The 12,356-nt window shown below is 46.1% G+C and overlaps 1 protein-coding gene across 5 annotated transcripts in view; it reads left to right on the top strand.

Annotated features, from left to right (window-relative positions):
- dysf (dysferlin, limb girdle muscular dystrophy 2B (autosomal recessive)) overlaps window positions 1-12,356 on the top strand; it is a 296,195-nt gene that overhangs the window by 252,089 nt on the left and 31,750 nt on the right. For all 5 annotated transcript variants that reach the window (XM_059650606.1, XM_059650615.1, XM_059650610.1 and 2 more), the window contains 4 exons: window positions 2,442-2,570; window positions 3,364-3,519; window positions 8,485-8,576; window positions 10,313-10,483. In XM_059650606.1, the coding sequence (XP_059506589.1) occupies window positions 2,442-2,570; window positions 3,364-3,519; window positions 8,485-8,576; window positions 10,313-10,483 (548 nt within the window). The remainder of the gene's footprint in view (window positions 1-2,441; window positions 2,571-3,363; window positions 3,520-8,484; window positions 8,577-10,312; window positions 10,484-12,356) is intronic.

Raw genomic sequence — 12,356 nt, 5'->3', positions numbered from 1 at the left:
GTACATTTTAAGAAGGGAGAAAATACAGTCTGAGTTTAATTTTAGGTTTTGGGTTCAGGTTTGCACGGAATTTGTTTATTTGCATTTAAATCAGGCTTTCAAAAAGATCACCCGCGGTGATGTGTTCAGGTCGTCAGGTTCAGAATCCTGTTCCCTGGTCCATTCCCATTGCACATCTCATCCAATCAGCAACCAGATTGCCAACGAATTAGCACCCTGTTTCTCGTGTAGTTTCAATCATCGTTCTCCTTGAAATGTGGCATTCTTGCATCTGTCCTGATGGAGCATTGTCCACATATATCTTTTTTTCAATAATGTTCCTTCGATGTTATGCAAATTCATCACAGACCAACTACTTTAGCCCTGGATAGATAATACAAGTTTTTGACATCTTTTACGTAAGATTTAGCATCTTGTTATCTATTGCTCAGTATAAAATGAGACTCATATTTCAGTAGCACCTTTTACTATGCAATCTCATTATGTTCTCATTCCCCCTTTATACTCTGAGGTTTGTAATGTTCATTGTAATGGGGGCAAAGTTGTAATGGCTTTACAAATGGGCAATGTATTTGGGAGTGCAACGCTGCTTCAAGAAGGAAGAATTGGAGAACCATGATCAAGGATGGCACTGTAGAGAGATTTTTATATCCATAATAAAGTGATAGCAGGTAAGGCCAGAAAGTTGGAAACTGTTGAAATGATAAAGGGCATTTGAATTATCGCAGGCATAATTGGGAAAAGACTACACGAGTCGGGGAATTGAGTACAAGAGTCAGGGAGTCATGTTGCAGCTTTATAAGACTTTGGTCAGGCCACACTTAGAGTATTGCATTCAGTTCTGGTCGCCACATTACAGCAAGGATGTGGGGGCTTTGGAGAGGGTGCAGAAGAGGTTTACCAGGATATTGCCTGGATTAGAGTATAAGGAGAGGCTAGAAAAACTCGGGTTGTATTCTCTGGAGCGATGGAGGATGAGGGGAGACATGGTAGAAATCTGTAAAATTGTGAGACACATAAATTGAGTCCACGGTCAGAACCTTTCTCCCAAGGTGGAAATGTCACATATTAGGGAGCATGCATTTTTTTTCTGTATTCATTTGTGAGACATGGGTGCCACTGGCTGTTCAGCATTTCTTGCCCATCCCTAGGTGAGAGCGGGCAAGTTCAAATGCAGCGTGAGGGGCAGGTTCTTTACACAGGGACTGAAACCCGCTGCCAGGGTGGTGGTGGAGGCAGATACGATAGGGGTGTTTAAGGGACTTTTAGATAAACACATGAATATTCAGGGAATGAAGGGATATGGACCAAGGGCAGGCAGAAGGGTTTAGTTTAATTTGGCATCATGTTCGGCACAATATTGTGGGCCGAAGGGCCCGTTCCTGTGCAGTACTATTTTGTGTGCTGTCTTCTAAATGGAGATAAAATAGTTAAGATAGGAAGAAATGTGTTCATTAGACACAAACAGGTTGAGACTATGGATCTATCAGGAATGACCTGGTGATTGATTTTGGGAAAGGGGTAGAAGCTGTTTGGGATTAGGGGACCATGAGATTAGAAGCTTTAGGAGTGGAGGGAAATCTCCAGAGGAGATGAGATGTCTGACAACCCACGAAACAATCACTTCTAATCAGTGGTGGGACCATTGAAAGAAATACCTGGGAATCAGTGCTCAATCTGAATCTGGAATTATCTGCCCCCAGTTGCCAGCTGGTTCAGAGTATCTTGAGATTTGGGGCAGAAGAGGGTGATAGAGTATGGTCTTGTTCGGCCATGCTTTAACTGAATATACTGGAACAGTCAATGAGTGTTACTCCCAGAAGTGCTACTGTTGGAATGCAAGTAAAGTAGCAGCCAATTTGCAGACAGTGATATCCCTCAACTGGTGATCTGGTGATGACCAGGTAAGCTGCTGCGGCAGTATTGGCTAATGGAGAAACATTAACCAGGAGCAGAGACAAGAACACTTCTGCATTTCTTCAAAATGGAACCACAGTGCCCTTTAAGCCCATCTGGGTGTCAGATGAGAGCTCAGCTTAACAAAGTCACCAGAAGAGTTTCAGACAACATAGATAGGGAGAAGCTGTTTACATTGGTGTCAGGTTAAGGTAAAAGACCCATAGGTGGCCTATTGGAAGCCTTTTTAACACAGTGAGTGCATCGGCTCTGGAATTAACGGATGAGGTGGAGGTAGGATTCCAATGCTGGCCTTCAGAAACATCTAAGAGAAACCAAAAGGGAGAGTTACTGGGGAAAGGTGCAGGCTGGGTGTGCGGGGGAAAGTGGAATGAGCTGAGTAGCTGTGGCAAATAGCCTAGCTAGACCCAGCAGGCCGAGTGGCCTCCTCCTGAGCTGTAGCCATTCTGTAAATCCGTGCTCTGATCAGCCCCTGAATAAACAGTACGGGTCTGTTCTGCCTGTCCACCCTTTGTGTCCCATAGGTCTACAATGTTGAACTGGAGAAGGTCGAGGCATTCGGGGGGTTAACAGATTTCTGCCATACCTTCCCTCTGCATCGTGGGAAGGCTCAGGGTGAAGATGAGGATCCTTCAGTTGTGGGCGAATTTAAGGTAAGGGTTCAATATTATCTGTGTTCGACAACATTCTGTCTTTGAAGTTGGGTTATTGGAGAATTCAAGGTTGACCCTTGACACCGAGACCAAAAAGAGTCAGCGCACCAGCTCACCAGTTAAAGTGGGACCAACTGGATTACCTGTGTCATTGGTTCAGTTCTCAGTCACTGCTTCTCCCTCACACCTAATGTATTCTTTATTCATTCACGGGATTTTGTTTTCTTTATTCATTCATGGGATGAGGGCATTGCTGGCTATGTGTCATTTATTGCCCATCCCTAATTGCAGAGGGCAGTTAAGAGTCAACCACATTGCTGTGGGTCTGGAGTCACATGTAGGCCAGACCAGGTAAGGATGGCAGTTTCCTTCCCTAAAGGGCCATTACTGAACCAGATGGATTTTTCCCAAAAATCAACAATGGATTCATGGTCATCATTAGATTCTTAATCCCACATATTTATTGAATTCAAATTCCACCGTCTGCCATGGCGGGATTCAAACCCAGGTCCCCGGAGCATTAGCTGGGTCTCCGGATTAACAGCCCAGCGATAATACCACTAGGCCATCGCCTCCTCTCCTGTACTCAATGCCTTGACCAATGAAGGCCAGCATGCTAAATGACTTCTTCACCACCCTGTCTACCTGTGGCACTGCTTTCAACAAACTATGTACTTGTACTCCTAGGTCCCTCTGTTCCACAACGCTCCTCAGGACCTTACTATTTACTGTATCTAGAGCATGAATATGCCGGGCAGAACTCTAACTAACATAATGTTGTTGATACCTTCAGGGAAGCTTCAAGATCTACGCTCTTCCAGATGACCCATCTGTACCCAACCCTCCTCGCCAATTCTGCCAACTACCAGACAGTGGACTCCAGGAATGTCTAGTCAGGGTTTATGTTGTCCGAGCCTTTGGACTGCAGCCTAAGGACTCAAATGGGAAGGTCAGTGCTGCTTCATGAAAACATGTTACCTGTGGCTCTGTTTAATAAAACCTTCATTTTTTTTTGTTTAGTCCATTCATCAGTTCTGCTTTCTCTTGAAAAGAGTTGCCCATTTCCTCCATCTCGTTTTGGTTGAGATTGCAAAACTGTTTGCATTAACGTAGTGAATTTCACTACCTGGGGCACACCAGAGGAAGAGTCTCACACCCACTTTTGAAGTTTGTTTAAAAATTCATTCATGGGATGAGGACTTCGCTGGCCAGGCAGCATTTATTGCCCACCCCTAATTCCCCAGATGGCAGTTAAGAGTCAGCCACATTGCTGCGGGTTTGGAGTCACGTGTAGGCTAGAGCAGGTAAGGGTGATAGTTTTCTTCCCTGAAGGGAGTTAGTGAACCAGATGAGTTTTTCCTGACAATTGATGATGGATTCACAGCCATTGTTACATTCTTAATTCCAGATACCTTGATTGAATTCAAATTCCACCATCTGCTGTGGCAGGATTCGAACCTGGGTACCAGAACATTATCAGGGTCTCTGGATTAATGGTCCAATGACGATACCACTAACCATCACCTCCCGTATTGCTGTTGCAATAAAGGAAACACAGAAATTAATTTGTTCACAAATTGGAAATGACTCAATCAATCACCAGATAATGTATTGTTTGAGGTTGCTTGAGAATTGAGTAGCTGAGTAAGAAAGTGGGGAGAATGTCCCTGCTCTTCTTAGAAATAATGCCGTCAAATCTTTTACTCCCATATTGTGGCAGGATAGTGGCTCAGTGGTTCGCACTACTGCCTCACAGGACCAGGGACATGGGTTCAGTTCCACCCTCAGGCAGCTGTCTGTGTGGAGTTTGCACATTTTCCCTGTGTCTGCGTGGGTTTCTTCCAGGTGCTCCAGTTTCCTTCCATACTCTGAAGATATGCAGGTTAGGTGAACTGGTCATGGGAATGCAGGGTTACAGGGATAGGGTAAGGGGGTGGGATGGCCTTCAGAGGGTCAGTGTGGACTGAACAGTCTGCTTCCACGTTACAGACTTGCATCAGCCAGACTTGGTTAGGGCAGTAGATTTCCTTCCCAAAGGGACTAACTGAACAAGGTCAGTTTTTGAAACAGACTCGGGTGAAGCTACATTCACAGACAAACTATGATCTAACTGAATCAAACAACTTGAGAGACAGTAATGAGCACTTTTACCATCCATATGTTATGATAGTTTTATAGTTATCATTACTGAGATGAGCTTGATGTTCCCAATTTAGTTTTTAATGACAGTAAACAGTTTTAAATTCCACTACAGTAGGATTTGAACCCATTTCCCTGAGGGTTAAGCCAGCTCCCATGATTGCCAGCCTAATGATTTTATCATTGCATGGTATTTTGAATTTTGGACTTATTCAATGACGACGAGCCAGAACTCTCCGGGGCAGGGGCTTCTTAAAATTCAAGTGAAGAAACTTATATCTTACTTCCAATGGGGAACCTGTGGATGTGGTGTATCTGGATTTGCAGAAGGCATTTGATAAGGTGCCACACCAAAGGCTGCTTCGTCGTGGGCCGAAGGGCCTGTACTGTGCTGTACTTTTCTATGTTTTCTAAGATAACGTTGCACGGTATTACAGGTAGTGTATTGGCATGGATAGAGGATTAGTTGACCAGTAGAATGTTCATTCATTTGAGGATGTGGGCATCCATTAATGGAACCTATGAGGGAGCAAGCTATCCTAGATCTAGTCCTTGTGTAATGAGACAGGGATAATTAATGATCTCAGAGTTAGGGATCCTCTCGGAAGGAGCGATCACAGTATGGTCGAATTTAAAATACAGATGGAGCGTGAGAAGGTTAAATCCAGCACCTATGTCCTATGCTTAAACAAAGGAGACTATGATGGGATGAGGTAGGAGTTAGCTAAGGTAGAATGGGAGCAAAACTTTATGGTGGGTCAATTGAGGAACAGTGGAGGACTTTCAAAACAATTTTTCACATTGCTTGGCAGAACTATATTCCCGGGATAAGGAAGAACTGTAGGAAAAGAGAGAGCCAGCCATGGATGACTAAGGAAAGTATCAGATTGAAAAAAGAACATACAAAAAAGCAAAGAGTAGTGGGAAAGTAGTAGACTGGGGAATCTTTAAAGGCCAACAGAAAGCCACAAAAAAAGCTATAAAGAAAAGTAAGATAGATTATGAGAGTAAACTAGCTCAGAATATAAAACAGGCAGCAAAAGTTTCTATAAACGTGTAAATCGTAAAAGAGTGACATTGGTTCTTTAGAGGATGAGAAGGCCAGTTTAATAACTGGGAATGAGGAAATAGCTGAGACATTAAACAGTTATTTTGTGTCGGTCTTCAACAGTGCAAGACACACATAACATTCTGAAAACTAATGGCAAGAAAGTTATAGCAGGTGAAGGCCTAGAAACTATCATTATCACTAAGGAGACAGTGCTGGGCAAGCTAATGGGGCTGAAGGTAGACAAGTCTCCTGGCCCTAATGAAATGCATCCCAGGGTACTAAAAGAGGCGATGGGGGAAATAGCAAATGCACTAGTAACTATTTACCAAAATTCACTGGACCCTGGGGTGGTTCCTGCAGAGTGGAAAAAGCCAATGTGATGCCACTGTTTAAAAAAAGAAATAGACAAAAAACAGGTAACGATAGACCAGTTAGCTTAACTTCAGTAGTGGGGAAAATGCTTGAATCTATCATTAAGGAAGAAATAGCAAGACATCTGGATATAAATTGTCCCATTAGGAACACCCAGCATGGGTTCATGAAGGGTAGGTCTTGTTTAACAAATTTGGTGGAATTCTTTGAGGACATTACTTTCATGGTGGTCATTGGGAACCTGTGGATGTGGTGTATCTGGATTTCCAGAAGCCATTTGACAAGGTGCCACATGAAAGGCTGCTACATAAGATAAAGTTGCACAGTATTACAGACAATGTGGTGGCATGGATAGAGGATTGGTTGACACCACCCCCTGCAAGACCCTCCAAGCTACTCACCATCCTGAATTGGAAATATATCGCCATTCCTTCACTGTCGCTGGGCCAAAATCCTGCAATTCCTTCCCTCAGAGCATTGTGGGTCAACCTACAGCAGGAGAACTGCAGCGGCTCAAGAAGGCAGCGCATCACCACCTTTTCAAGGGGCAACTAGGGATGGACAAGAAAAGCTGACCCAGCCGGCGACGCCCACATCCCACAAATGAAAAGAAATAGATGAAAGAAAAACTCAGTCTTCCTGGTACAGCCAACAGATATGGTTCCTACAGAATTAGTAACAAAGAACAATATAGCGCAGGAACAGGCCCTTTGGCCCTCCAAGCCTGTGGTGACACATTTGCCCCTCCAAACTAAAACTGTCTTCACTTACAGGATCCATATCCCTCAATTCCCTTCCTATTCAGGTATTCGTCCAGGGGCTTCTTGAATGTGGCAGTTCTGTATGTTTCCACCACCTCCTCTAGTAGCACGGTTCCAGGCACTCTCCAACCCTTTGTGTGAAAAACAGCCCTCGTACATCTCTTTTAAGCTTCTCGCCTTGCACCTTGAACCTGTGTCCTTTCATAATTGGCCTCTCCACCCTGGGAAAAAGCCTCACACTTCCCACTCTATCCATGCCTTTCACAATCTTGTAAACCTCTATTAGGTCACTCTTCAACATCCTGTATTCTAGTGAAAACAAACCCAATCTATCCAGCCTTTCTTCATCACTAAAACACTTCATACCAGGCAACAACCTGGTAAACCATTTCCGTACCCTCTCCAAAGCATCCACATCCTCCTGGTGGAGTGGCGACCAGAACTGAACACAGTATTCCAATAATGGCCTAACTAAATTTCTGTAAAGCTGTAGCATGTGAATCTAGATAAAAACCAGATCAGTGCAGAGTAGCAGTAGCAGAATGTCTGCACGTTTGCAGCCCCTGTGGGCCATGGGGTTAAAATGGTGAGTCAGCGCAGTTCAAGGCTCCCCATAGCAAGGGATGCGGGAGTGATGAATGTGGGCGGAGAATGTTGTTGGGAATGGAGGTGGGGGGGTGGGAGAGAGAGAGAAGGCCACCATGGAAAAAACCAGGATAAAGAGGGAATATTACTCGGTGCACGTCAGGATGGGAAGAAGTTCCCAGACACAGATAATGAGATGACGAAAGGAAAAACAAACGTCAGCAGAAATGTGGGGCAGCAGCCGTGTATGTGACAGATGTGTAGATTTACATGCACAGTAGCTTGAAGCCAGTTTCTCCTTTCCCTGGAGAATGTAAGATCAGCATTGAGCACTGGAAAACAAAATCGACTTACGTCAATGAACAGCCCCTCAACAAAATAAAAACCGAAAGAACTGCAGATGCTGTAAATCAGGAATGAAGACAAAGTTGCTGGAAAAGCTCAGCAGGTCTGACAGCATCTGTGAAGGGAAAATCAGCGTTAACGTTTCGGGTATGTTGCGAGGAAGGGTCACCGGCCCCGAAACGCTAACTCTGAGTTTTTTTGTTTTCTTCACAGATGCTGCCGGACCTGCTGAGCTTTTCCAGCAACCTCTGTTTCTGTGGCCCCTCAACAAAGGCAGGGCACCCTGTCACACTTTACAGCCAATGAGCTTGAACAGGGGGAAACCTCTGTGCACAGCAAGATCCCACAACAGCAAAGTGTGCAACATCAAGTTGTCGTTGTCATGGTGTTGACCGTGGTTTGGGGTGGGGGGGGTGCGGGTGGTGGCAGATACTCGAGGGGGAGAAGGAAGTTAGTTCCCTGTTTCTCTGAGGGCAAGTGGGGCCTCATATCAGTGTCCCATCGAAACGATGGCACCTCTGAGGCAGAATCTCCATGTTGGCACTGCATGGGACTGTCCGACTACATTTTGTCCCCTGGCCTCTGGGTTTGGGGCTATTATCAGGGAGGGGCAAGAGTGCCCCTCAGCAATTTTACTGCCTGCTGCTTCTTTCTGTTCCAGTGCGACCCGTACGTGAAGGTCTCCCTGGGTAAGAAATCGGTCAGCGACCAGGACAACTACATCCCGTGCACACTCGACCCAGAGTTTGGAAGGTACAGTTCCCTCGCTCTCTCGGGATAACGGTTCTCAGCGAGCGGAGGAAGCAGATGCCTCTGGGAGAGAGGCTGTGTCCACAGACCGGAAGTAAACGCGAGGCTCAGGCTGCAAGTATTGGCTGTTTAACCGTGTCGGGCATCGCCACCCGACCCCATTCTTGTTCGCCAGAGCCCAGTTCGCTCCCGGGTGAGAACCGAGCCTGGAGGGATGGGTAACAGTGCGAACGGCAGCGAGGCTTGGGGGACTTGAACTCGGAGCGGCTGGGCCTGGGCCCAGTAAGGGGCCAAGCGAAGGCGAGCCCGGTTCTCTGCGATGGTCGGTCAGACGGCGAGGATCTGTTTCTGAGGCAGGGACTCAAACTGTGTGAACCAGGCAAATTCCTGCCTCCTGCTCCCCAGGCGGGAGCAATCCACTTGGCCCTTTCTGTTCCCTTCGAACATGGAGAGTGTTTAAAATTCAGAGAACGCTGTGGCTCCCACTTGTAGAGTATGTGCTCCTTTGACTGCACTGTGTGAACTCCAGCACCTGCCAATTTAAACATTGACAGACTCACAACTTGGCTCATAAAACAGACCTGGAGTCTTCGCACATAAAACCCTCAAACCAATGAGGCACCAACAGACTTATTTAATTATCATAAAGATTTGCAGGTTTTTTTTGTTTCTCATTCATTCCATTTTCAACGTGGAAAGGAGAACGGTATTTTTAAATTCTTTTGGTTCTCATTAAGGTGCAGATGTTATGACTGCACATTTTCCACTCACAGCTCTCCCTGTCAAACACTCCCTCACCAGGTAATATGCTAGTTAGAGACAGAGTATAGCTCCCTCTACACTGTCCCCATCAAACACTCCCAGCACAGGGACAGCACGGGGTTAGAGACAGAGTAAAACTTCCTCTACACTGTCCCCATCAAACACTCCCAGCACAGGGACAGCACGGGGTTAGAGACAGAGTATAGCTCCCTCTACACTGTCCCCATCAAACACTCCCAGCACAGGGACAGCACGGGGTTAGATACAGAGTAAAGCTCTCTCTACACTGTCCCCATCAAACACTCCCAGCACGGGGACAGCACGAGGTTAGATACAGAGTAAAGTTCCCTCTGCACCGTCCCCATCAAACAGCCCCAGGACAGGGACAGCTCGGGGTTAGATACAGAGTAAAGCTCCCTCTACACTGTCCCCATCAAATGCCCCCAGCACAGGGACAGCACGGGGTTAGATACAGAGTAAAGCTCCCTCTACACTGTCCCCATCAAATGCCCCCAGCACAGGGACAGCTCGGGGTTAGATACAGAGTAAAGCTCCCTCTACACTGTCCCCATCAAATGCCCCCAGCACAGGGACAGCTCGGGGTTAGATACAGAGTAAAGTTCCCTCTACACCGTCCCCATCAAACAGACCCAGGACAGGGACAGCACAGGGTTAGACATAGCGTAAAGCTCTCTCTACACCATCCCCATCAAACACTCCCAGGATAGGGACAACACGGGGTTAGATATAGCGTAAGGCCTCCTCTACACTGTCCCCATCAAACACTTGCAACACAAGAACATCAAAGAGTTAGATACAGAGTCAAGCCTCCTCTACACTGTCTCCACTGAACCCTCCCAGCACAGGGATAGAGGACCGTGCTGAGTAAAGATTCCTTGACATGGACCCACTAATGCTCCAGTCTGTGACATTTTCCCAGGTCATCTCTAAGAGTGGTATGGTTTGTGTTCCTGCAGGATGTATGAACTGACTGGAAACCTCCCCATTGACAAAGATTTGAAGGTCACCCTGTACGACTATGATCTGCTGTCAAAGGATGAGAAAATAGGCGAAACAGTGATTGATTTGGAAAATCGTTTCCTCTCTCGATTCGGGGCCTGCTGTGGCTTACCTCACACCTACTCCATGTAAGTTGTCCGTTTCTTCACAGGGTCTGGAGCTCTGGTTTCCTGAGTGTCCCTTTGTTTCCAGGAGTACCAGCTCCTTCGTTTTGTGAAACTTGCCTCATTCCCTGTGGGCATTGAATCAGCAGCTGTCTGACACTGAGACAAAGGAGGAGGTCACAGGTGATTGCACCCTGATAAAACCATGCAGCAAAGAGGCCCATGGCACATTGATAGAATTCTCCACATAGTCAGAATCACATACACTTAACCAATGGTCCTGCCATTTTCCCTTACTGTACATTGTGGTAAAGAAGGCATATGGCATGCTTGCCTTTATGGGCCAGGGCATTGAGTACAAGAGTCAGGACGTCATGTTGCAGCTTTATAAGACTTCGGTTAGGCCACACTTAGAGTATTGCGTTCAGTTCTGGTCACCACATTACAGGATGGATGTGGAGGCTTTGGAGAGGGTGCAGAAGAGGTTTACCAGGATGCTGCCTGGATTAGAGGGTATGAGCTGTAAGGAGAGGCTAGAAAAGCTCAGATTGTTTTCTCTGGAGCAGCGGAGGCTGAGGAGAGACTTGTTAGAAGTCTACAAAATTACGAGAGGCATAGATAGGGTTGACAGACAGAATCTTTCTCCCAGAGTGGAAATGTCTAATACTAAGACGCGTGAATTTAAGGCAAGGCGGGGAAAGTTCAAGGGAGATGTGAGGGGCAAGTTTTTTACACAGAGAGTGATAGGAATCTGGAATGCACTCCCAGGGATGGTGGTGGAGGCAGATACGATAGGGATGTTTAAGGGACTTTTAGACAAGCACATAAATATGCAGGGAATGGAGGGATATAGACCAAGGGCAGGCAGAAGGGATTAATTTCACCTGGCGTCATGTTCGGAACAACATCATGGGCTGAAGGGCCTGATCCTGTGCTGTCCTGTTCTATGTTCTATCCCCAAAGAGAATTACCATTGAAATATATAATCAACTGATAATTCATTTTGGGAAGACTAAAGATCAGCGAAAGCACTGGAGAAATTCTCTCCCACCCATTACCCATGCCGGTGAGTTGCACCTCCTCAAACCTCACTGTGTTTTAGGATCTACATAAAACTATAGGTTGGCCATATCTGGCATATTATCTGCATGTGGATGTGAGTTTGCTCGCTGAGCTGGAAGGTTAGTTTTCAGACGTTTCGTCACCATTCTAAGTAACATCATCAGTGAGCCTCTGACAAAGCGTTGGTGTTATGTCCCGCTTTCTATTTATATCCATCCTAGGACAAGCCAAACAGAGACACACACGAGAATTCCTAGAAGCATGGCATTCCAACCGGAACTCCATCAACAAACACATTGATTTGGAGCCAATCTACCATCCCCTGAGAAAAAGAACAGGAAATGACATCACCAATGCAGGAAATGTCATCACCAACCCAAGGAAACCTAACCAGATAAATAGAAAGCGGGACATAACACCAGCGCTTCGTTGGAGGCTCACTGATGATGTTACCTAGAATGGTGACGAAACTCACATCCAGAAACTCAACCTGAGCTACAAATCTTCTCAAAACTCGATATCATCTGCATTTCTGGCCCCTTTATTACGGGATGTGAAAGCTTTGGAGAGGGTGTAAATGAGGTTCACCAGGATGTTGCCTGGATTGGATTGTGTTATCTATAAGGAGAGATTTCTTTCCTTCCATCAATAATGGGATGAGGGCGTCGCTGGCCGGGCAGCATTTATTGCCCATCCCTAATTGCCCGGAGGGCAGTTTAGAGTCACCCACATTGCTTTGGGTCTGGAGTCACATGTAGGCCAGACCAGGTAAGGATGGCAGTTCCCTTCCCTAAAGGACATTAGTGAACCAGTCCCCCAACGTTGACATTGAATT

This window comes from Stegostoma tigrinum, chromosome 1, assembly GCF_030684315.1.
Source record: "Stegostoma tigrinum isolate sSteTig4 chromosome 1, sSteTig4.hap1, whole genome shotgun sequence".
Taxonomy (NCBI): domain Eukaryota; kingdom Metazoa; phylum Chordata; class Chondrichthyes; order Orectolobiformes; family Stegostomatidae; genus Stegostoma; species Stegostoma tigrinum.
The sequence above is the reverse complement of the archived record's forward strand: the minus strand, read 5'-3'. Positions and strand labels throughout refer to the sequence as shown.